The sequence below is a fragment of the Schistocerca gregaria genome, chromosome 9 (genome assembly GCF_023897955.1).
Source record: "Schistocerca gregaria isolate iqSchGreg1 chromosome 9, iqSchGreg1.2, whole genome shotgun sequence".
Lineage (NCBI taxonomy): Eukaryota > Metazoa > Arthropoda > Insecta > Orthoptera > Acrididae > Schistocerca > Schistocerca gregaria.
Genome location: NC_064928.1, coordinates 178,226,747 through 178,248,964, shown reverse-complemented (window position 1 = coordinate 178,248,964; position 22,218 = coordinate 178,226,747). Strand labels below are relative to the sequence as shown.

At 39.5% G+C, this 22,218-nt stretch overlaps 1 protein-coding gene across 1 annotated transcript in view; it reads right to left on the bottom strand.

The window, feature by feature from the left end:
* The window catches only part of LOC126292269 (uncharacterized), an 80,205-nt gene that overhangs the window by 15,426 nt on the left and 42,561 nt on the right, over positions 1-22,218 (bottom strand). The window contains exons 4-5 of the mRNA XM_049986171.1: positions 2,708-2,808; positions 2,106-2,356 (exon numbers count right to left, since the gene is read on the bottom strand). Coding sequence (XP_049842128.1) covers positions 2,769-2,808 — 40 coding nt within the window. The 3' untranslated portion in view covers positions 2,106-2,356; positions 2,708-2,768. The remainder of the gene's footprint in view (positions 1-2,105; positions 2,357-2,707; positions 2,809-22,218) is intronic.

Genomic DNA, 22,218 nt, shown 5'->3' with positions numbered 1-22,218 from the left:
AGGGGAGGTGGGGAGGAGGAGAGAGTTCAGAGTTTGTACTGATGTGTGGCACCTGTAGTCTGGCTGGCATGCGTATCTCATATCTTACTACTGAACTATGGTAGATGTGGAACTCTACAAAGAGTTAGTAAAGTCAACTCACAATTATTTAAGGAACTTGATTGTTGTTTTTTTTTAGATATAAAGGTTTTATTTTGTTATTTTGATATTTGTTTTGAGGGCATCCAAGGACATGTGTCTTATACATGAACACACAGCGTGTCTGCTGGGAGTGGGACAGTGAAATTCAAATCACTTGCTGTAGAAACTCTGTAGACCATGGAATTTTGGCATGAAGGAGTGTAGAATTTTATAGAGGGAGGGAGGGAGGGGTGGGAGGGGAGGGAGGGAGGGAGGGAGGGAGGGAGGGAGGAAGATCAAGGTCGTATTGATAATGAGATAATTCGAGACAGAGTAGAGGAGGAGGAGGAGGAGGAGGAGGAGAGAAGGTGGTGGTGGTGGCGGTGGTGGTGGTGGTGGTGGTGGTGGTGGTGGTTAATTATAGTCAGTAAGAGTTTGATCTAGAAAGAACTTAATTTATTCTTGTACACACCTATAAAAAATACAATCAAAGAGATGTTCAACTGACTTGAAAGTGTTTTGTTTTAAATGAATGTGGTATACAGAATGCAAGTCCTTTTTAGTTGTTTGATGTAACAGAACACTGCCCAGGAGCAAAGTGCGAGAACATAATTGTAAAGGTATGATGGATAATCATATTTCAATGTACTACCCACTATTACACACTATCTGATCAAAAGCTAATGAAATACAGAACTGATCAACAGTTGTCAGAAGAGGCAGACCTGCCAATATAAAAGAAGGCAGAGCATATTTAGCTGTCAGCAAGAGAGTTCAGTGACTTTGAAATTGGACTAGACATTCAACTGAGTAACAAACCCATTAAGAATGTTTCAAGCCGTATAAAACTTTCAAGTCGACTGTCGGTGATGTGATTGTGAAGCGGAAATGTGAAGATGTGACCACAGCTAAACTGAGACTGGCCATATCCCACATAGTGATATGGAATGTCGTGTGACGCACAGACTATTGAGCACTGTGGAGGACAGCTGTAAAAAAATCACATGAAATCAGTGGAGGGAAACACTTGTGATTTCCAAAGTGCTACCAATGGTCCAGCAATCACAGCAGCTGTGTGTAGAGAGTTAAAAAGGAGAGGGTACAATGGTCGAGGACCTATTCATAAATCACACATATCTTCAGTGATGCTGGAGGTGGTGTAAAGAGAAACACCACTGGACAGTAGATGACTGGAAATGACAGGCACAGAGTAATGAATCACGCTATACTAAGTGGCAACTTGACAGATACAGGTTTTGTGAATTCCTGAAGAACACTGCTTGCCATCGTGTGTACTGCAGACAGTGAAGCACAGGGGAGGTGGTGTTATGGTATGGGGATGCTTTTCGTGGTTAGGGTGTGGTTCCCCTTATTGTGCTTAAGAAAATGTTAAATGTGGAAGGATATAAACATAGTTTACAGCACTTTGTACCGTATAGGAATAATTCGGGGATGAAGAGTGCTCATATCGACATGATAATTAAACCTGTCATGAAGGAGCACCTGTGAGGCAATGTTTTGTGGACAGTGACATTCGTGAAATTGACTGGCCAGCCCTAAATCCTGACCTGAACCAAGTGGAATAAGACTCTTTAAATGTACTGGCATTCCCAGAATCCCGGTCCGAACCCAGTAGAATACCTTAGGCACGAGTTTGAAAGTCGACTCCACTCCGAATGCCAATAATCTACACTGCTTTCTCCTCTGGCTTTGGCTCCTGAGGAACGACGGGCTGCCATCCCTTTACAACCATTTGAAGACCTCACTGTTACTGTTCCCAGCACAGCTCATGTTGTAATGAAGGTGACGATTACACACACCTCATATTAATGACCACTAACAGGTCCAGATACTTTTGATGTGAAAATGTATACAGAGAAATTGCAATCCCTCAGATTATATCACTGTCTGAATATCCAGTAATAACCCAACTTGCACCAACTGCAGCTGTTCTCTAATGTTCCATTAATGTGTTAACCACTTACCTAAATATGTCCACTTCGACATCCTGCTGCCCCATAATATCACGAATGCACAGCAGTGAAACCAGTATACCCAAGACTCTGTATACTCACACTGACTTCTGACAGGCACACTAAGATACCTCATCTGGGGTGCCTTGTGTGCCAAATGTTTCCATTTTCTCCCACAATCACTTTAGTTTGCACAGTGTCACCATCACACAATGCTGTTTCGTTGATCTCTAAGCTCCATCACTTTGCAGGCATATATGTACCTAAAGGATGAAAATGAAAAACTACAAATCAAAATGCAGAAAATAAATTACCAGTGTTTTTCTATTATAAATGCACGTTTCTATGCATTAAAAACTCATACCAGTACAGTACCTTCTAATGCTACTGCTGCCGAAGTTTTTGTTTACTTAATATGAGAAAATTTTAATTCAGTGCTTATGTGTCTAATGTTATATGTGATACTAAAAAATGTCACAGGTTGCTATTTTTCCCACAACACTTAAGTGTAATCTAATGAAATCAAATCTGCTAACAAACTATGTAAATTTTCGCTCTAATTGCATTTTACTAGCTGACAAAACATGTACATAATACGGGTATGTTATACATACTGGAAGGTATCCCCACACGAGTATCTTGGTCTGAATTGTCATCTATGTCTGAAGGATCAGTTCAGTAATTTTCATCCCACTTCCTCTTCTTGTTCTTCTTTCTGTATTAAATGTAAAAACAGGCAATAAAAGCTACAATTCATTACAACATTTTCAGTATGTTTCACAAAATATCAGTATCTTTTCCTTATTTATTAAGAAATATATTTGCCTAGCTTCTATTCAACCTAATCACTTGTAAGACAGACATTGTTTAACAGTTCCCCACACAAATTTGCATGAAATAAAACACTATGAAAATAATTAGAGAAGTGAATGGACTACTTTGTAATCTAAAATGATTAATTTGTTACATGAAACTATACACACACTAATTATTAGTGTATTATTGTTACCAGGAAACTAATCTTGCAAAGTATTCAGAATTTTTGTGAAGTTTAAGAAGTAAAAGAGAGGTAGTGCTAAAATTTAAGTAGTGGCTGCATGACTCTCCTGTGTGTGTGTGTGTGTGTGTGTGTGTGTGTGTGTGTGTGTGTGTGTGTGTGTGTGCGCACATGGAGGGGGGGGGGGAGGGGGGGGGAGGCTGTAAGGCCTAGTACAAACTTTTGAAATGTTGAAGTTTATTTAAAAAATAGTGGACATTGCTTAACAATTAGTATTACGTTACAGGAACATTTTATAATATGGCAGTTGCATAAAAAAATCTGCTTGATTTCACATGCATATAGAAAAAAAAGATACTACTGTAGCTGAAGATGGAAATTGTCCTTGAAATTTAGTATTACACGTTAGATGGTGCACAAAAAAATTAATTATAACCTTGTGCCAATTCCCTTTGGTGATGCAAAAGATGAAACTGGTTGATAAAATTAAATATTTAATCACATTTTGGAGACCATTGTGATAGGACACTATAATTAAATTACGTTATCTTATACTGTCCACAAAATGTAAACTGAAGATTTCACTTATATCTATTGCTTTTGTGTTTTTACAGAGGGTTGGATGAGCACCTTCTGGGAGTTCATGCTGCTCTCAACAGGGAAATGGTTCCCTAAAACACTTGTTTCATCAACTGCATATTGCTTTATGGTGGATATGAATGTTGTTCAGATGTACTGACATTCACGTGGATCAGATTTATTGTAAATCCATTAAAAACTTGGCCACCCCTGTCCCCTCCTCCCTCCCCTGCTTTAAAAGGCAAGCTTTCTGGTTTGAATCCCAAACCAACACACAGTTTTAATATGCCATAAAGTTTTAAAATTGTGCACATTCCACTGCAGAGTAAAATACTCATTGTAGAAGGCTGTTATTTTCACCATCTTTCACTCTGATTCAAGATTCTGGATAAATATTTGTGGGACATAGCACACTCACATCATGTGAAACGTTTGTCCCATGAAATGTTCGAGGACTACAGGTGTTCTCAGTTCTTGAAGATGCAGTCAGAATATCAGTTTTCTGATGTTCCTCAGGAGTTTTAGCACTGAATGGACATATCCTTTTTTGTGTTTGAGCCATAAAAAGACTTTTTTTGTCCAGTGTGATCTTCCACACACAATTATTATTATTATTATTATTATTATTATTATGTGTCTCCCAGTTCAGGATTCCCTCATGAAGCCCATGTGAGTACATAAAACACAAAGCAATGTTCATGTAGAAGTTTGAAAGCATTTCTAACACTTGGTTGATGAGAACTGTAAGACATCTCTCCGACAACGTGTTACCCCAAGAGCAGCTAGACCTAACAAAAGGAAGTCACTTCAAAACATTGACTTCAACAGATCTTGAATGGCTAATCCACATACAAAATATTTGTAGCACTATAGCATCTGTAAACATGACCTCCTTAGTTTGACTGGGTGCATTATCCATACTTACTTTGCATATTCAAGTATAGAATGAACAAACATTTTGTATGTTAACAATGACACTGGTTGGATCCGCTATGTTCCAAAACTCATTCTAGATTTAGTCTATTCTCTGATCTCATTTACTCTGTTGTGTATCTCTGGCTTCTTAAAAGTTCTTACAAGAGAATTCCAAGATGTTTCAATTATTTCTTGTCCATAGGATCAAGTTTTTAATTTGTGTGGCTTCTGTGCTTGTAAAATGGTGAAGTGTTGGTACAACATCAGCAGGTGTTTTGTGGTATTACATCTAACCCTCCACTTGTTTAGCCAAGGTTCCAGTCTGTTTATACAGTCATCAGCCTGGCATATTAATTCTATCACATGTTGGCACAGCTAGGTGCAGTATCTGAAGGCTGTGTTGGAAAGTGGGGGGAACAGTGAAAGGGGAAGTGGTGTAGGATAGCAGGTGTGTGAGGCTGGAGTGAGGGCAGGGAAAGGGGTAGAGGTGGCAGGTCGAGGACAGGGAATAGTATAGGTTGTAGAGAGAGTGAGTTCCCACCTGTGAAATTCTCAAAAGTTGGTGTTGGTGGAGATCATCTAGACGGCACTTATTTGGAGAGAGACTGTGTCCAATAGCTTAACCTCTCAACATAAAATCCCAAGTTATAACATTTTTATTATTTTGACAGGAAATTAAAGTGCCAAGTATCCTCAGGCAATTTAAGAACAGACTTTTGAAAAAATAAAACCCCATTTATATCCATTCCAGCACTGATAGTTAAGTGTTTAGCTGCTAGAAAGCACCTAGTCCTACGTTAGTAGCCCGGTTGTCATGTTTTGGTTGAGGTGGTTGGCACTACATATTGTTTTTACTGTGCACAGCTTTGGATATTTGACAACAAAATGCGTGCATTCAACCTCTCTCTTGCATTATGGTTTAGACTATAGTGATCCTGAGTTTGACACTGAATTTAGTGGCTCAGGAAGTAGAGAAGAATGTGACATTACTTCACTGGAGACTGAAAGTGATGACATTTCACAATTGAGTGACAAGTGCTCGGCAGTGGTACGAGATGAATGCATCCACTGTGCTCCAGCCAGCTCCTCAAAGATTTACGTTCACAGGAAACCACTGTGAAATACACTATGAGACCTCAAGCTACACAGAAACTAAAATATGACATCAAGTTTCAGGATATTTTAATCAGAGTCCAGTGCACAAGTATACCTCGGGATTCTGTTACTGGTAACCTTCAAAATTTTGTAACTATTTATTTCAAGCTTTAAAACTACGTTTATATGTAATTCCATTCATTTACGGTGTTTTACATTAATAAAAAAAATAGTAGTTCGGACAATTTGAAAAAAAAAAAAAATCAAAATGTTAATGTACTTTTAAATGTGACTGTCTGCCACTCAGTGCCTCCTCTATGTGGTAAGTAACATTCTATCCTAATTCAGATTTTTGTGATTCCATGTAGGATTTTCCACAAACCTTTATACCTTACTTTTATTCAATACTGCAGCAGAGCTTTAAATTTCAAACCTTAAAGGTGCAATTAAAAAGCAACAGTTCAAGCCATTGTTCTGTAAGTTGGCAATACTGTTACCAATGATCTAAGGAATGCCCTACCTATGGCCGTATACTGCAGGCAAGCAAAACGTGGTGACAACCAAGCCTAGGTTGAGTGAGTGGGTATGCACCCTGTAAGTAGGGATGGCTGAGTTGTTGGCAGTGGCAATGAGGAGGAGAGCAGGAGATCAGGGTTTAAGAGTAGTTTGTAGGGGAATATGGATAAGTCAGAATCGGTGTACATGAGGTAGAGCGCAGGGGGATTAGTGTCATTTAAATTCTCTTTGAATAGGCACTGTGAAGTGGTACAGTGACTGGGCGTATCTACTGCTTGTGGCTGCCGAGGTTCGGGGCTCCGAAGCATGAAGGTTTGCAGTTGGTTGCGTTCTCACTGGACCTCTATTGGTACAAGCAAGCTGTCCCTAGTTGGCGGTGGTTGTCATTGTCAGGATGGCAGTTAGAACCATGCCTGCAGGAGCTGCTGTTTTCTCCTCGGCCAGCATCACATATGTGAGGATGGTCAGTACCAAGCAGCGGGTGCACGAAGTGTACGTGGGTGACGCTGGTGGAGTGTGCTGCCATCTCGGAGCTCAGGTGCGCCAGTATCTATTAGAAGTCAGGGACCTGGATGATGTGCAGAGGGTCATTAGCGGAAGGTGGTGTGATTGATGTTGTGCAAGCAGTGGAATGGGGTGGGGTGGTAGGGGTGGGTGAATAGCTGGTTGGAGCCATGGGGAGGTAGCCAGCAATGTGTGCCACAGCTACAGTAGGGAAGGAGTTCAGGGTTTTGAACACTCTACAGGCCAAGACCGTTGTGTCACCTAACGATAAATGGGTGTGTGAGGCCATGGCAGCCAGTATGGGGGCAGCAAGGCGCACAAACCAGCAGTTTAGGAGCAGGCCTTTGGGGAGGATGCACAGTTCGACGAGTGCTCGGATGTGATCAAGCAAGAAGGATGGGTGCATGTCGTTGCACCGGTTGGACGGTAACAAATTACGTGCATGTTGCAGCTCTGAGGGCGCAAAGCTGGATATGATGCATTCTTTTAGTTTAGTGTAGCTGCCAGACGGGGTTGAGCTGGTCAACAACCATTCTGAATTTCATTGCGTCATTGGTGATAGAGCAATCTTCAAAAACTGCCTCGATGGAAGCAAACCATAGGCACGAATCTTGTGGGTTGAAAGGGGCCAAGTGAGCAGCAGTGCGATCGAGGGGAGGGTATAATGATACAGCCTTCCCCAAAATTCATATGAAATGTCTGATACCACCTTTTTTATATGCATCCGGATAGTTATCAGACAATTCAGTGCTTCCTAAGGCCTTGTATGTGTGTCTTTATATATAACATTCTGTCCTATATGATAAAAAACTTGATATTCATTGCGAAGGCATGTGGAATATTCTGGAAGGACGGGCATTGTCGTAATTGACAGACGATTGTTGTCATTGATAAAATTCTGAACATATACTAAATTAAGTAACTAGTCAAGAAATTGAAGTAATAAGACCTTAGCAATAAATAACTGGAGGGTGAACTTGCAGAGATGTTAGAATGAAAAATCAATACTTCTAATTAACAAAATAGTAATCTAAAAAATCCAATAACAGAAGACCTCACTGTCTTGAGAAACAGCTTAAAAGTTATGTATTTTCATTTGTTATTTATTTTTATGTCTTCCTCTGGAATTAATATTCTTTGCAATCGTTTACATCTCACAGTTCTCCAATTTCCAGAATTTGAGGCCTTATTTGTGCGTTTTATGTACATAATCGGATAAAGCATGAGCTCTGTACTACCATTGAATATTAGTAACCAAATCCAAACTGTAATTAATTACATAACTAAAATAATACAAGAGACATTATTGTAATTAAAGTTCAGAATGATTTTCTTATGAAAAACTTAAGATATTACTATAAAAGATTGTCACTGAATATTGCATTTTATACCTTATTTGGCTGTATCATCAGTTTCTTTACATTTTGTAATTTTTAATTGTAACATCAAAATTGTACAAAATTAATAATGCTTTACTTTGGAAGTTATTGTTAAAATTCAGTATGAAGTGATGCATTGTTGCTGCGAGCAGTCAGTTTTGAAATTACTTTTGGAAGTCAAAGAGATCAGTGAAGTCTGTCCGTGTTTTGTTTACATGATGAGTGTGCAGTTCGGATGTCAAATAATGTGAATAAATTTTGTGAAGCATGAAAATTTTGCATTCATTAAACCATGGACCAGGCAGAAGAAATTTAAGTAACATTCAACATGAATCGTTACAAGGGTCTGCAGTCAGCTCTTGCTGGGCATGCAGCCCTATTAGCCAAATGAAGCAGTTCTGCAGTGCTGTCAGTTGCAGGTGGAGTTCTGACACCTCCAAAGTGCTCGTAGGTGCTGAAGTGGCTAACAGGGGGCTGCTGGTTAGAGCCCATCAAGCGTTATGGCCATAGGGGTGGAAATATGTGGCAGCAACATTGTGACTGAAAACTGAAGGGTAGGCTGAATGTAGAAAGTGAGTTGTGGTTATGGTCTTCAGTCCTGAGACTGGTTTGATGCAGCTCTCCATGCTACTCTATCCTGTGCAAGCTTCATCATCTCCCAGTACGTACTGCAGCCTACATCCTTCTGAATCTGCTTGGTGTATTCATCTCTTGGTCTCCCTCTACGATTTTTACCCTCCACGCTGCCCTCCAGTACTAAACTGGTGATCCCTTGATGCCTCAGAATATGTCCTACCAACCGATCGCTTCTTCTAGTCAGGTTGTGCCAAAAACTCCACTTCTCCCCAATTCTATTCAATACCTCCTCATTAGTTATGTGATCTACCCATCTAATATTCAGCTGTCTTCTGTAGCACCACATTTCGAAAGCTTCTATTCTCTTCTTGTCCAAACTATTCATCGTCCATGTTTCACTTCCATACATGGTTACTCTCCATACAAATACTTTCAGAAACGACTTCCTGACACTTAAATCTATACTCGATGTTAACACATTTCTCTTTTTCAGAAATGCTTTCCTTGCTATTTTCAGTCTACATTTTATATACTCTCTACTTCAACCATCATCAGCTATTTTGCTCCCGAAATAGCAAAACTTCTTTTCTACTTTAAGTGTCTCATTTCCTAATCTAATTCTCACAGCATCACCCGATTTAATTCGACTACATTCCATTATCCTCATTTCGCTTTTGTTGATGTTCATCTTATATCCTCCTTTCAAGACACTGTCCGTTCCTTTCAACTGTTCTTCCAAGTCCTTTGCTGTCTCTGGCAGAATTACAATGTCATCGGCAAACCTCAAAGTTTTTATTTCTTCTCCATGGATTTTAATACCTACTCCAAATTTTTCTTTTGTTTCCTTTACTGCTTGCTCAATATACAGATTGAATAATATCAGGGAGAGGCTACAACCCTGTCTTACTCCCTTCCTAACCACTGCTTCCCTTTCATGCCCCTCGACTCTTACAACTGCCATCTGGTTTCTGTACAATTTGGAAATAGCCTTTCGCTCCCTGTATTTGACCCCTGCCACCTTCAGAATTTGAAAGAGAGTATTCCAGTCAACATTGTCAAAAGCTTTCTCTAAGTCTACAAAGCTAGAAACATAGGTTTGCCTTTCCTTAATCTTTCTTCTAAAATAAGTTGTAAGGTCAGTATTGCCTCACATGTTCCAGCATTACTACAGAATCCAAACTGATCTTCCCCAATGTCGGCTTCTACCAGTTTTTCCATTTGTCTGTAAAGATATCACATTAGTATTTTCCAGCTGTGACTTATTAAACTGATAGTTCGGTAATTTTCACATCTGTCAATACCTGCTTTCTTTGGGATTGGAATTATTATATTCTTCTTGAAGTCTGAGGGTATTTCTCCTGTCTCATACATCTTGCTCACCAGATTGTAGAGTTTTGTCAGGACTGGCTCTCCCAATGCAGTCCGTAATTCTAATGGAATGTTGTCTATTTTCGGGGCCTTATTTCGATTCCGGTCTTTCAGTGCTCAGTCAAACTCTTCACATAGTATTGTATCTCCCATTTCATCTTCATTTATATCCTCTTCCATTTCCATAACATTGTCCTCAAGTACATCGCCCTTGTATAGACCCTCTATATACTCCTTCCACCTTTCTTTCCCTTATTTGTTTAGAACTGGGTTTCCATCTGAGCTCTTGATATTCATACAAGGTGCTCTCTTTTCTCCAAATGTCTCTTTAATTTTCCTGTAGGCTGTATCTATCTTGCCCCTAGTGAGATAAGCCTCTACATCCTTACATTTGTCCTCTAGTCACCCATGACTATTAAATTTTCGTCTCCCTTCACTATCTGAATAATTTCTTTTATCTCATCATAAATTTCATTAACTTCTTTATCATCTGCAGAGCTAGTTGGCATATAAACTTGTACTACTGTAGTAGGCATGTGCTTCGTGTCTATCTTGGCCATAATAATGCACTATGCTGCTTGTAGTAGCTTACCTGCACTCCTATTTTTTTATTCATTATTAAACCTACTCCTGCATTATGCCTATTTGATTTTGTATTTATAACCCTGTATTCACCCGACCAAAAGTTTTGTTCCTCCTACCACTGAACTTCACTAATTCCCACTATATCTAACTTTAACCTATCCATTTCCCTTTTTAAATTTTCTAACCTACCTGCTCGATTAAGGGATCTGACATTCCACGCTCCGATCTGTAGAACGCCAGTTTTCTTTCTCCTGATAACGACATCCTCCTGAGTAGTCCCCACCTGGTGATCCGAATGGGGGACTATTTTACCTCTGGAATATTTTATCCAAGAGGACGCCATCATCATTTAACCATACAGTAAAGCTGCATGCCCTCGGAAAAAATTACGGCTGTAGTTTCCACTTGCTTTCAGCTGTTCGCAGTACCAGCACAGCAAGGCCGTTTTGGTTAGTGTTACAAGGCCAGATTAGTCAGTCATCCAGACTGTTGCCCCTGCAACTACTGAAAAGGCTGCTGCCCTCTTCAGGAACCACACATTTGTCTGGCCTCTCAACAGATACCCCTCTGTTGTGGTTGCACCTACGGTACGTCCATCTGTATCGTTGAGGCACACAAGCCTCCCCACCAACGGTCCATGGTTCATGAGGAGGAAGGGGGGGGGGGGGGTGAGAGGAAGTGAGTAAAAGCAGCAAAAGGTGAAATGCTTCGGTACTGCATTTAAATTTAAATCACCTTTACTATGGAAAGAATTAATTACATTAGGCTTACGTAACTTGGGCTGAGATGAGTACGTAGGTGTGAAGCCATACATCAAGTTACAAAGACAAAATATGAGGTGGCTCGGCCACTATAAAATAGAAACAATATTGCTTGGTTGTCTACTCAGAATCAAATGGGCTGAATCTGGAGCGGCACTCATAGAGTTGCACAGTGCCGGCTAGAGGGCGCTGTCGTCGGTAACGTAGTGGCAACCTAGCAGAGCGCACCGATGTTGTGGCATCGTAGCTATCGATATCACAATGTGGGTTGTGCTAATCAGAGTAATAAAAAGGAAAACCAGTGAATTTTGGTGATGAGGCTTGGTGGATTGGGTTAGAGGGGGTCACCAGTGAAGGTGCAGTTTATGTAACCTTCTATATGCTAAGGGGCATACATGACTATGTGGAAGTTAAAGAAGATGACAATATACAATGGGACATGTTGGAAGAGCCATGCAGCCTGGTTCTGACATATTATACCTAAAAACTAATGACTACAGTAAAATTCAATGAGCTAATATCTCTTAATAAGGAGGGCACTTGTTTGGGATGGAGACTCTGGACAGGGCACACCACAAATGGCCTTTGTTCTATGTCCTCTGGCGGCATGGGAAAACCTATTTCTATAGTGTGCTTGGCGGAAAAGGAGTGCCAAAGTGGTCAGGGATAGAACTGTAATAAACCCGCCTGATACGCCTGATGTGCACTGGACTTCACTGCACTATTTCCACTACACTGCATACAGTATTCCAATTGCTGATAGCGGGAGGACAAACAAGACATCTGGCAAGCACCTCAATGAAACACATATGAGGAATGTGGTGCAGAAAAACACAGTACCACTCCTCATGTTAAATGAACTATGATAGAACACTGACACTGAACATGAGATAAGAATACTGCAGTTTACACATACAACAGCAAAATGTGGCAGGTGAAGATGCAAGCAATGTGGTGTTGCACAGGCGAGCTGCTGAGAGCACAGCTGGGGGTGTTCCCTCAGCAGAGTAGAACAAGAGACACTTGAGCGACAGTTCGGTGTGCCTCACATCTGGAAAGCACAGGTGCCTAAGTTCTCCCTCTGGCAAAAGTGACCAGTGGAGATGTTGGGGGCCTGGTTTACAATCTGTACAGCCCATCATTTGCTGCTACAGACGGAGTTGCAGTGTTACATGGCTTTATACTTAATTACAGACTTACTATTTTATCAGTTGATTTGTTTTCACCACGTAACGTCCGCTGTTTACTCCCTTCTTCATTGCTGAGCGATGAATCACTTTTTGTTCTGACGCCGCAACTCTTCCTTTCCTATATCTTTACTACTTTTTATCTATATAAATGATGAACTATTGGTTTTGCCATTTAACAACTTTTTAATAACTGTGGAAGTATTACAGGCATCGGTTCCCACCTAATGCATCACCCGCCTATACGTTTTACATGAACCTTTCAAGACTTGATTGATTTGTTTACAAAGAGGAAGCAAAATCTCTCTTCCTTTGATGTTGTCCAACAACGACCTAGGAAGCTCGACGCCCTCACGGCCCAGGCTCTTCTGTGGCTCGCGGTAGTTTGCAGCATTCGTTTTATTCCTTGCCCACCTGCCGCTATGTCGAACTTTCGTGGTGATCGTTGGGCAACGTCTTCCGCGTTATCTGCAACATAAATAAACTTTCTTCCCACAGTATTTCTGTAAACCCAAAAACAAACTTAAAGAACATAATAATAATAACTGTTCTTACAATTATTTGTATAAGTCTTGGTTGATTTAATGAGGGGTGGGACAGGCCTAAGCCTTGTGACACCACAGACTCGATGGAAGGAGTCGCGAAAGACTCTACTTGAAAATGGAAATGCTAACTGATGTAATGAGGAAAAGAAGACCACAATTTTATGTAAACATACACCGAATAGATACTAACAGATTAACCAAGAAGATCTTCAACTTAATAAACCATAATAAACAGCTACAAATACAAACCACAGGGTTCACTGAAATTGACAAAGGTATGATAAACACAGGAATTAGAATGGACATAATAGGTAACAAAACGCTTTTTAGAAAAGCAACACAAAAGACAGGATTTCAGGAAAGAAAGTGGTCTGCAAAAGAAAGAAAGTGGACGCTGGAGGAAAAGGAGCAACACTCTCAAAGAAACAAAAGTTGATTTATTGTACCCTCCAAAAGAGTTATTCTAATAAATAAATAAGACGAAAGAGAGTTTAGTGAACGTGGACTCTAAACTGCATGCCTTAAGAGCTATGTGGACTTCACCTTTGCTACTGTGAAGCAAATTGCTTTTACTGCAAGTTCCTCGCTTTCCTGAAGAGCTATGACCTATTGTCCACCTTTAGTAAAATAGATTCATTTCACAGTATCAAAGATGAAGGGGTGCTTGTGGCTCTTAATGTATGCATTTTTGGAGCACATGTTTACTAGACTTTTCTTCTCCTTGTTATATGAGGAATCCATCCAAAGATTTTCCATAAAGTTTTGCAACACCATGTATATTGTGGTTGTCGTTTGAAAATACAATAAATCTAATTTCTTCCAGAATGCCCTTTAATCTGCTTTCCTCTTCCTTGTAAAGATTCATTGATGCTGCTAATATTATGATCATCTACTTTTTTGCCCTACACAGAAATTTTCACATTCACATTTGATTTTATAGGTTACATATTATGTAAATGGTTTTGTTTTGTGGGTGGTGTGTCTCATTATCATCCCTACTTTATTTTGCACAAACAACAAAGTAGGGAGCACACAAACATAAGTGAGAACTGTAAATCTTCATTTAGTGCACAACTACAACACTACAATCATAATACCAGCAGCACGAAGGAACCTTTAAAGGTACTACATACTGCAGAGAAAGGCAGGCAGATTAATGGACACTCTACAAACAATTGAGATTTATAGCTCCTTCCAAGGACAACCATGATACAGGGTGAACATTAACAAAACTGCAGGGATGGATTCCTTACTGGAAATGGAGGAAAAGAGCCCTGTGAACATGTGTCCACAAACGCATTGTTGCCACAGTAGATGGCACAGACGAATGACAGTTCCTCTAGTTACGTGCCGTGTGTTCCTTGTGTGTTGTAGGTGACAAGGATAGTAGCGGCTGTCATGTGGGATACAAGTAATCGTACTTTTGCTGTTGTTAGACTGCTTGCCTGGAGCTTGTACTTGGGTTTGTCTCAATATTCTGTAGAACCCAGTCCTCCAGATCTGGTGTACGCACAGTCTGCTACCTCCCTGCACGTTCATCTGTCTGAAAGGACCATCGATCACACAAATACTCAAAATGGGCTTGAAATGTTCTGAGATGTGGTTGGTGTTTGTGAGGGTAGTCATTTTCATACAGCCGTGCTGCCTCTCGAACATTTCCCCCTTCTTGTTCCCAACATGAATACCGGACCATTTGGCTGCTTACAGTACACTGAATCTATCACATAGTCTGTGACATGCAAGGAACATATGGCATGTGGTCAGAGAAACTGTCATCTGTCAGTGCCATCTACCATGGTAGTGATGCACTTCCGGATACATGTTCATAGGATCTTTCCTTTTTTCCTCCATTCCCAGTCAGGAATCCATCCCTGCTGTTTGACAGTTTAACTAATGTTGAGACTTTATATTCTTAATGAACAAGTAGACCTCAGAAATAAAACTTTTCGCAACTGCTTTAGACTTTTACTCTAATGCATTATAAGTGCACACTTTTGGACATGTCAACCATTCAAGATATACACTATTCACTCAAAATTACACTACATAAAATGTATTGTCATAATTGCTAATTGACTAGTACCATTGACTGGTTGCTCTTGGATGCATATGCATTGTAATCTCTGTCCAACATCAACCTGCATGTAAAAAAATCTCTTAAGTACGTGAATGTCAACAAACTACAAAATTAGTTCTAAACCCATTTTATATTGTTGTCAGTACATTGTATTATGTTTTGCAGATGCTTATAAATGGTGGAAATTCTATTACAACAGTTAAAAGCAATACAACACTATTTTTAAAGTAGTTGTTTTGTCTGTAATCCACTCTAGTCACCAAACTGACAATTCCTTGATGCCGAAGAATGTATCCTATCTAAATATCCATTCGCTTTCTACTGGTAAACCTTTTAGGGTATAAGGTTGTGGTCTGTTCCTAAAATTTTGTCCAGAACTGCACTGGGCATCTTCGGTGGTGTTGCTTCTCCATTGAGTCTTGCTGACTAATGGGTTGGACGTCTGAGAATGACATATATATTATAGAAATGGAGCATGGCCAGAGTCACACATGAGAGATGATCTTTGACAAATATAAAACTTAACTATCAATTGTCATCTTGTCAAAGATAAAAAAAACAGTTTAGTGATTCAGCAGAGTTACTATCCATATCTCGTTAAGTTTCACGGTCTTTTCTTACCTATTAACATTATTCCTAAGTGTATATATTTCAATGGCTTCTCTACATAGCTGTGGATAATAGTTCATCATCTTAGATAAAATTTTAGTTTCAGAATAGACGACTGAAGCACAGCATGAAGTTTCCTGAAATAAAATTTTTATCTATGACAATGTAGTAGTAGTAGTAGTAGTAGTAGTACATCTACATCTACATCCACATCCATACTCTGCAAGCCACCTGATGGTGTTTGGCGGAGGGTACCTTGAGTACCTCTATCGGTTTTCCCTTCTATTCCAGTCTCGTATTGTTCGTGGAAACAAGGATTGTCGGTATGCCTCTGTGTGGGCTCCAATATCTCTGATTTTATCCTCATGGCCTCTTCACGAGATATACGTAGGAGGGACAATATACTGCTTGACTCCTTGGTGAAGGTATGTTCTCGAAACTTCAACAAAAGCTTGTACCAAGCGTCTCTCCTACAGAGTCTTCCACTGGAGTATATCTATAATCTCCGTAACGCTTTCGCTATTACTAAATGATCCTGTAACGAAGCGCATTGCTCTCCGTTGGATCTTCTCTATCTCTTCTATCAACCCTATCTGGCACGGATCCCACACCACTGAGCAGTATTCAGGCAATGGGCGAACAAGTGTACTGTAACCTACTTCCTTTGTTTTCAGATTGCATTTACTAGTAGCAGCTTTATTCATCCGTAGGTCTCTTTTTACAAGAATATACGACATGTCAAAGTATTTACAAATTTAGACCAATTTAAAATAAGCTAATTCATATACACATATATTTACACACTTATAGTTAGAGACAATCATTAGATTTACTCTTGGTATACAATACTATTTTTACAAATAAATTATTAAATAATGTAATGCCACTGTTCACTCATATCTCATTATTAGTCACTGCACACACTATATGTTCATTGTTTCATAATATGAACTATAAAACATAGGGATAATCTTCATAGGAATGAAAAACAATGAAACTTAGCAACATATGGACAGTGGCTCTCCTGAATCATAAAACAGTTTGTTATCTTTGACAAGACAACAATCAATAGCTAAGTTTTATCTCTGACAGGATCATCTCTGCTTATCACACGTAACTCTGGCCACGTACCCTTTTCTACAGCACATATGTTGCTCTTAGATGTCTGATCCATGAGTCGGTAAGATTCAATGGAGGAGCAATGCTGTGGAAGATGTCCAGTGCAGTTCTGGGCGAAAAGTTAGGAACAGAAGAGTTTCATGGAAGGTTTACCAGCAGCAATGTCATTCAGTCATGAAAGCCTTCATTCTATTACCCCTTCATTTACTCAAGCTGTGCCACAAAGCTCTTTTCTATTAAATTGAAATCAGTTCCTTTTAATTAGTTATTCTATCTACCCACGTAATATTCAAAATTTTTCAGGGACACTACATACCAAAGCTTCTAGTCTCTTCTTGCCTGTTTCATCTAAAGTTTATGTTTCACTTCTGAATAATGCTCCACTCCAGACAAATAAAATAAAAAAGACTTTCTAATGGTAAAATTTACATTCAATGTTAATATTTTCTTATTTTCAGGAAGGCTATTATCTATTCTACATTTTACATTCTATTCAGTTCTACAGTCATCAGTTACTTAACTGCTCCAATAGCAGAACTCTGTTTACTACCTCTAGTGCCTCATTTTCTAATCTAATTCCCCATCCTCACCCCACCAGTACCTGACTGCACTTCATTACTCATATTTTACTTTTATTAACATTTGTCTGACAACCTGTTCTCAACATACTATCTGTTTCATTTAACTGATCTTCAAGTACTTTGCCAAAACTTAAAATGATAATATTATCTGACAATTATACACTTGCCTCAGTTGCCAAAATTTTGTTCTTTATTTTGAACTTCTAATGATGCATTCTGAGTTACCCCCTCATCAGAGCATTTCATTGTAATGAATATTTCTCTATTTTGTCTCACACTGAACTCTTATGCCACAGTTATGATGAAGGGGAAGCCCAAACATGTCATGAGAAGCTGAAAATACAGAATAATTTTTGGCAACCAATACAAGTGTATAATCATTAGTGTCAACACAGTCACAGATCTCTGAAAGACTTCTTGTCTAAGGTGATGAAATATTTGCCCCACTGGATATATGCAGATGTAAAACTGTGGTACATTTCTATACGTAACATTATGCTTATAAAATAGAAAGAAACTTCCACATTGGAAAAATATATTAAAAACAAAGATTCCAAGACTTACCAAGCGGGAAAGCACCGGTAGACAGGCACAATAAAATAGCACACAAACACACAAATATGTCTGCTTGTGTCTGTACATGTATGGATGGATATAAGTGTGTGTGTGTGTGTGTGTGTGTGTGTGTGTGTGTGTGTGTGTGTGCGCGCGCGCGCACGAGTATATACCTATCCTTTTTTCCCCCTAAGGTAAGTGTTTCCGCTCCCGGGATTGGAATGACTCCTTACCCTCTCCCTTAAAACCCACATCCTTTCGTCTTTCCCTCTTTCCTGAAGAAGCAACTGTTGGTTGCGAAAGTTAGAAATTTTGTGTGTGTGTTTGTGTGTTATTTTATTGTCCCGGTCTACCGGCGCTTTCCCGCTTGGTAAGTCTTGGAATCTTTGTTTTTAACATTATGCTTAGTGTGATGAAAATTAGGTTCAATAAAATATGTTTATCTAATGTCGTTACAGCTTCGAAATTTACCTTAAAGGTGTCTCTAGTACATGTTACACTGTATTCTAATGCCACAGATCTGGTGGTGAGGTAACCTAAAACACATCATCAGAAATTAAAAATAATTAAAAAATTTTGGTGACCAAGACATGTGTGTCATTAGTGCCATCGTGGTTGCAGATTTCCTCAAAAACTTCTCATCTAAGGTGATGAAACATTATCTGAACAATATGAATATAAGTGTTTCATTATTGCAGTGATGTAACACATTGTTGTGCAAGGAAGACTTGCTATTCACTGACATTATTTGATACTGTTTTAAATACTGCTTTGAATGGAAGCAGGTGTATGAGAAACACACAAACATGGAAACACAAGAGATGTTACAGTGGATGCCTCTCCCATTATTAGGTAGGGGGAGTAAGAGTCACTTATTGGTTTAAATGGCTCTGAGCACTATGGGACTAAACTTCTGAGGTCATCAGTCCCCTAGAACTTAAAACTACTTAAACCTAACTAATCGAAGGACATCACACACATCCATGCCAGAGGCAGGATTCGAACCTGCGACCGTAGCAGTCACGCGGTTCCAGACTGTAGCGACTAGAACCGCTCGGCCACCCCGGCCAGCAGTCACTTATTGAAAATAAAATAAAATAAAATACTGATTCTACTTTTTAGAACAGCAGCCATTTAACTGTGCTAATGATGTTACTGTGTTACTGAAAGGAGATCCCATCATCTTCAGTATATCAATACAATCATGTTGGGGATTCTTACAGCACAAGTTAGTAATGGACATAGGAGTATTTACCTAATCAGCAAATCACTAAAGGATTGACAAAATGTAATTAAACTGTATGGACCCAATACCAGAAGTAACACAAACCAAGTTTTATTCTGGAATAAAATTTTCACTCTGCAGCAGAGTGGGTGCTGATATGAAACTTCTAGACAGATTAACAACACTTGAATTCAGGACCTTTGCCTTACCAGTTTTGCACAAGAACTTCTGTGAGGTTTGGAAGGCAGGATATGACATACTGGTGGTGGCAGTAAAGCTGTGAGGATGGGTTGTGACTTGTGCTTTGGTAGCTCAGTCACTTCCCCACAAAAGACAAAGATCCCAAATTCGAATCTCGCGAACTTGTGCTCCATCTCTAATGATCTCGTTGTCAATGGGACGTTAAACAGTAATCTTCTCCTCCTTGACTCTCGCTCCAGCACATAGTTTTATTCTGCCTGGAAGTCTCAAATATTATTCTGCTTCCACATGAAGAGATTAACAACAACAATGAATGTAGTATGTTGTTGTTGTGGTCTTCAGTCCTGAGACTGGTTTAATGCAGCTCTCCATGCTACTCTATCCTGCGCAAGCCTCTTCATCTCCCAGTACCTACTGCAGCCTACATCCTTCTGAATCTGCTTAGTGTATTCATCTCTTGGTCTCCCTCTACGATTTTTACCCCCCATGCTGCCCTCCAGTACTAAATTGGTGATCCCTTATTGCCTCAGAACATCTCCTACCAACCGATCCCTTCTTCTAGTCAAGTTGTGCCACAAACTCCTCTCCTCCCCTATTCTATTCAACACCTCCTCATTAGTTATGTGATCTACCCATCTAATATTCAGCATTCTTCTGTAGCACGACATTTCGAAAGCTTCTATTCTCTTCTTGTCTAAACTATTTATCGTCCATGTTTCACTTCCATACATGGCTACACTCCATACAAATAGTTTCAGAAATGACTTCCTGACACTTAAATCTATACTCGATGTTAACAAATTTCTCTTCTTCAGAAACACTTTTCCTTGCCATTGCCAGTCTACATGTTATATCCTCTTTACTTCAACCATCATCAGTTATTTTGCTCCCTACATAGCAAAACTCCTTTACTACTTTAAGTGTCTCATTTTCTAATCTAATTCCCTCAGCATAACCCGACTTAACTCAACTACATTCCATTATCCTCGTTTTGCTTTTGTTGATGTTCATCTTCTATCATCCTTTCAAGACGCTGTCCGTTCCTTTCAACTGCTCTTCCAAGTCCTTTGCTGTCTCTGACAGAATTACGATGTCATCGGCGAACCTCAAAGTTTTTATTTCTTCTCCATGGATTTTAATACCTACTCCGAATTTTTCATTTTTGTTTCCTTTATTGCTTGCTCAATATACAGATTGAATAACATCGGGGAGAGACTACAACCCTGTCTCACTCCCTTCCCAACCACTGCTTCCCTTTCATGTCCCTCGACTCTTATAACTGCCATCTGCTTTCTGAACAAATTGTAAATAGCCTTTTGCTCCCTGTATTTTACCCCTGCCACCTTCAGAATTTGAAATAAAGTATTCCAGTCAAAATTGTCAAAAGCTTTCTCTAAGTCTACAAATGCTAGAAACGTAGGTTTGCCTTTCCTTAATGTTTCTTCTAAGATAAGTCGTAGGGTCAGATTGCATCACGTGTTCCAACATTTCTACGGAATCAAAACTTATCTTCCCCGAGTTCGGCTTCTACCAGTTTTTCCATTTGTCTGTAAAGATATCACATTAGTATTTTGCAGCTGTGTCTTATTAAACTGATTGTTCGGTAATTTTAACATCTGTCAACACCTGCTTTCTTTGGGATTGGAATAATTATATTCTTCCTGAAGTCTGAGGGAATTTCGCCTGTCTTGTACATCTTGCTCACCAGATGGGAGAGTTTTGTCAAGACTGGCTCTCCAAAGGCTGTCAGTAGTTCTAATGGAATGTTGTCTACTACTGGGGCCTTGTTTCAACTCAGGTCTTTCAGTGCTCTGTCAAGCTCTTCACGCAGTATCATATCTTCCATTTCATGTTCATCTACCTCCTCTTCCATTTCTATAATACTGTCCTCAAGAACATCGCCCCTGTATAGACCCTCTATATAATCCTTCCACCTTCCTGCTTTCCCTTCTTTGCTTAGAACTGGGTTTCCATCTGAGCTCTTGATATTCATGCAAGTGGTTCTCTTTTCTCCAAAGGTCTCTTTAATTTTCCTGTAGGCAGTATCTATCTTACCCCTCATGAAATAAGCCTCTACATCCTTACATTTGTCCCATAGCCATGCCTGCTTAGCCATTTTGCACTTCCTGTCGATCTCGTTTTTGAGACATTTGTATTCCTTTTTGCCTGATTCACTTGCTGCGTTTTTGTATTTTCTCCTTTCATCAATTAAATTCAATATATCTTCTGTTACCCAAGGATTTCTAGTAGCTCTTGTCTTTTTACCTACTTGATCCTCTGCTGCCTTCGCTACTTCATCCCTCAGAGCTACCCATTCTTCTTCTACTGTATTTCTTTCCCCCATTCCTGTCAATTGTTCCCTTATGCTCTCCCTGAAACTCTGTACAATCTCTGATTCTTTCAGTTTATCCAAGTCCCATCTCCTTAAATTCCCACCTTTTCGCAGTTTCTTCAGTTTTAATCTACAGTTCATAACCAATAGATTTTGGTCACAGTCCACATCTGCCCTTGGAAATGTCTTACAATTTAAAATCTGTTCCCTAAATCTCTGTCTTACCATTATATAATCTATCTGAAACCTGTCAGTATCTCCAGGGTTCTTCCATGTATACAACCTTCTTTCATGATTCTTAAACCAAGTGTTAGCTATGATTAAGTTAAGCTCTGTGCAACATTCTACCAGATGGCTTCCTCTTTCATTTCTTAGCCCAAATCCATATTCACCTATTACGTTTGCTTCTCTTCCTTTTC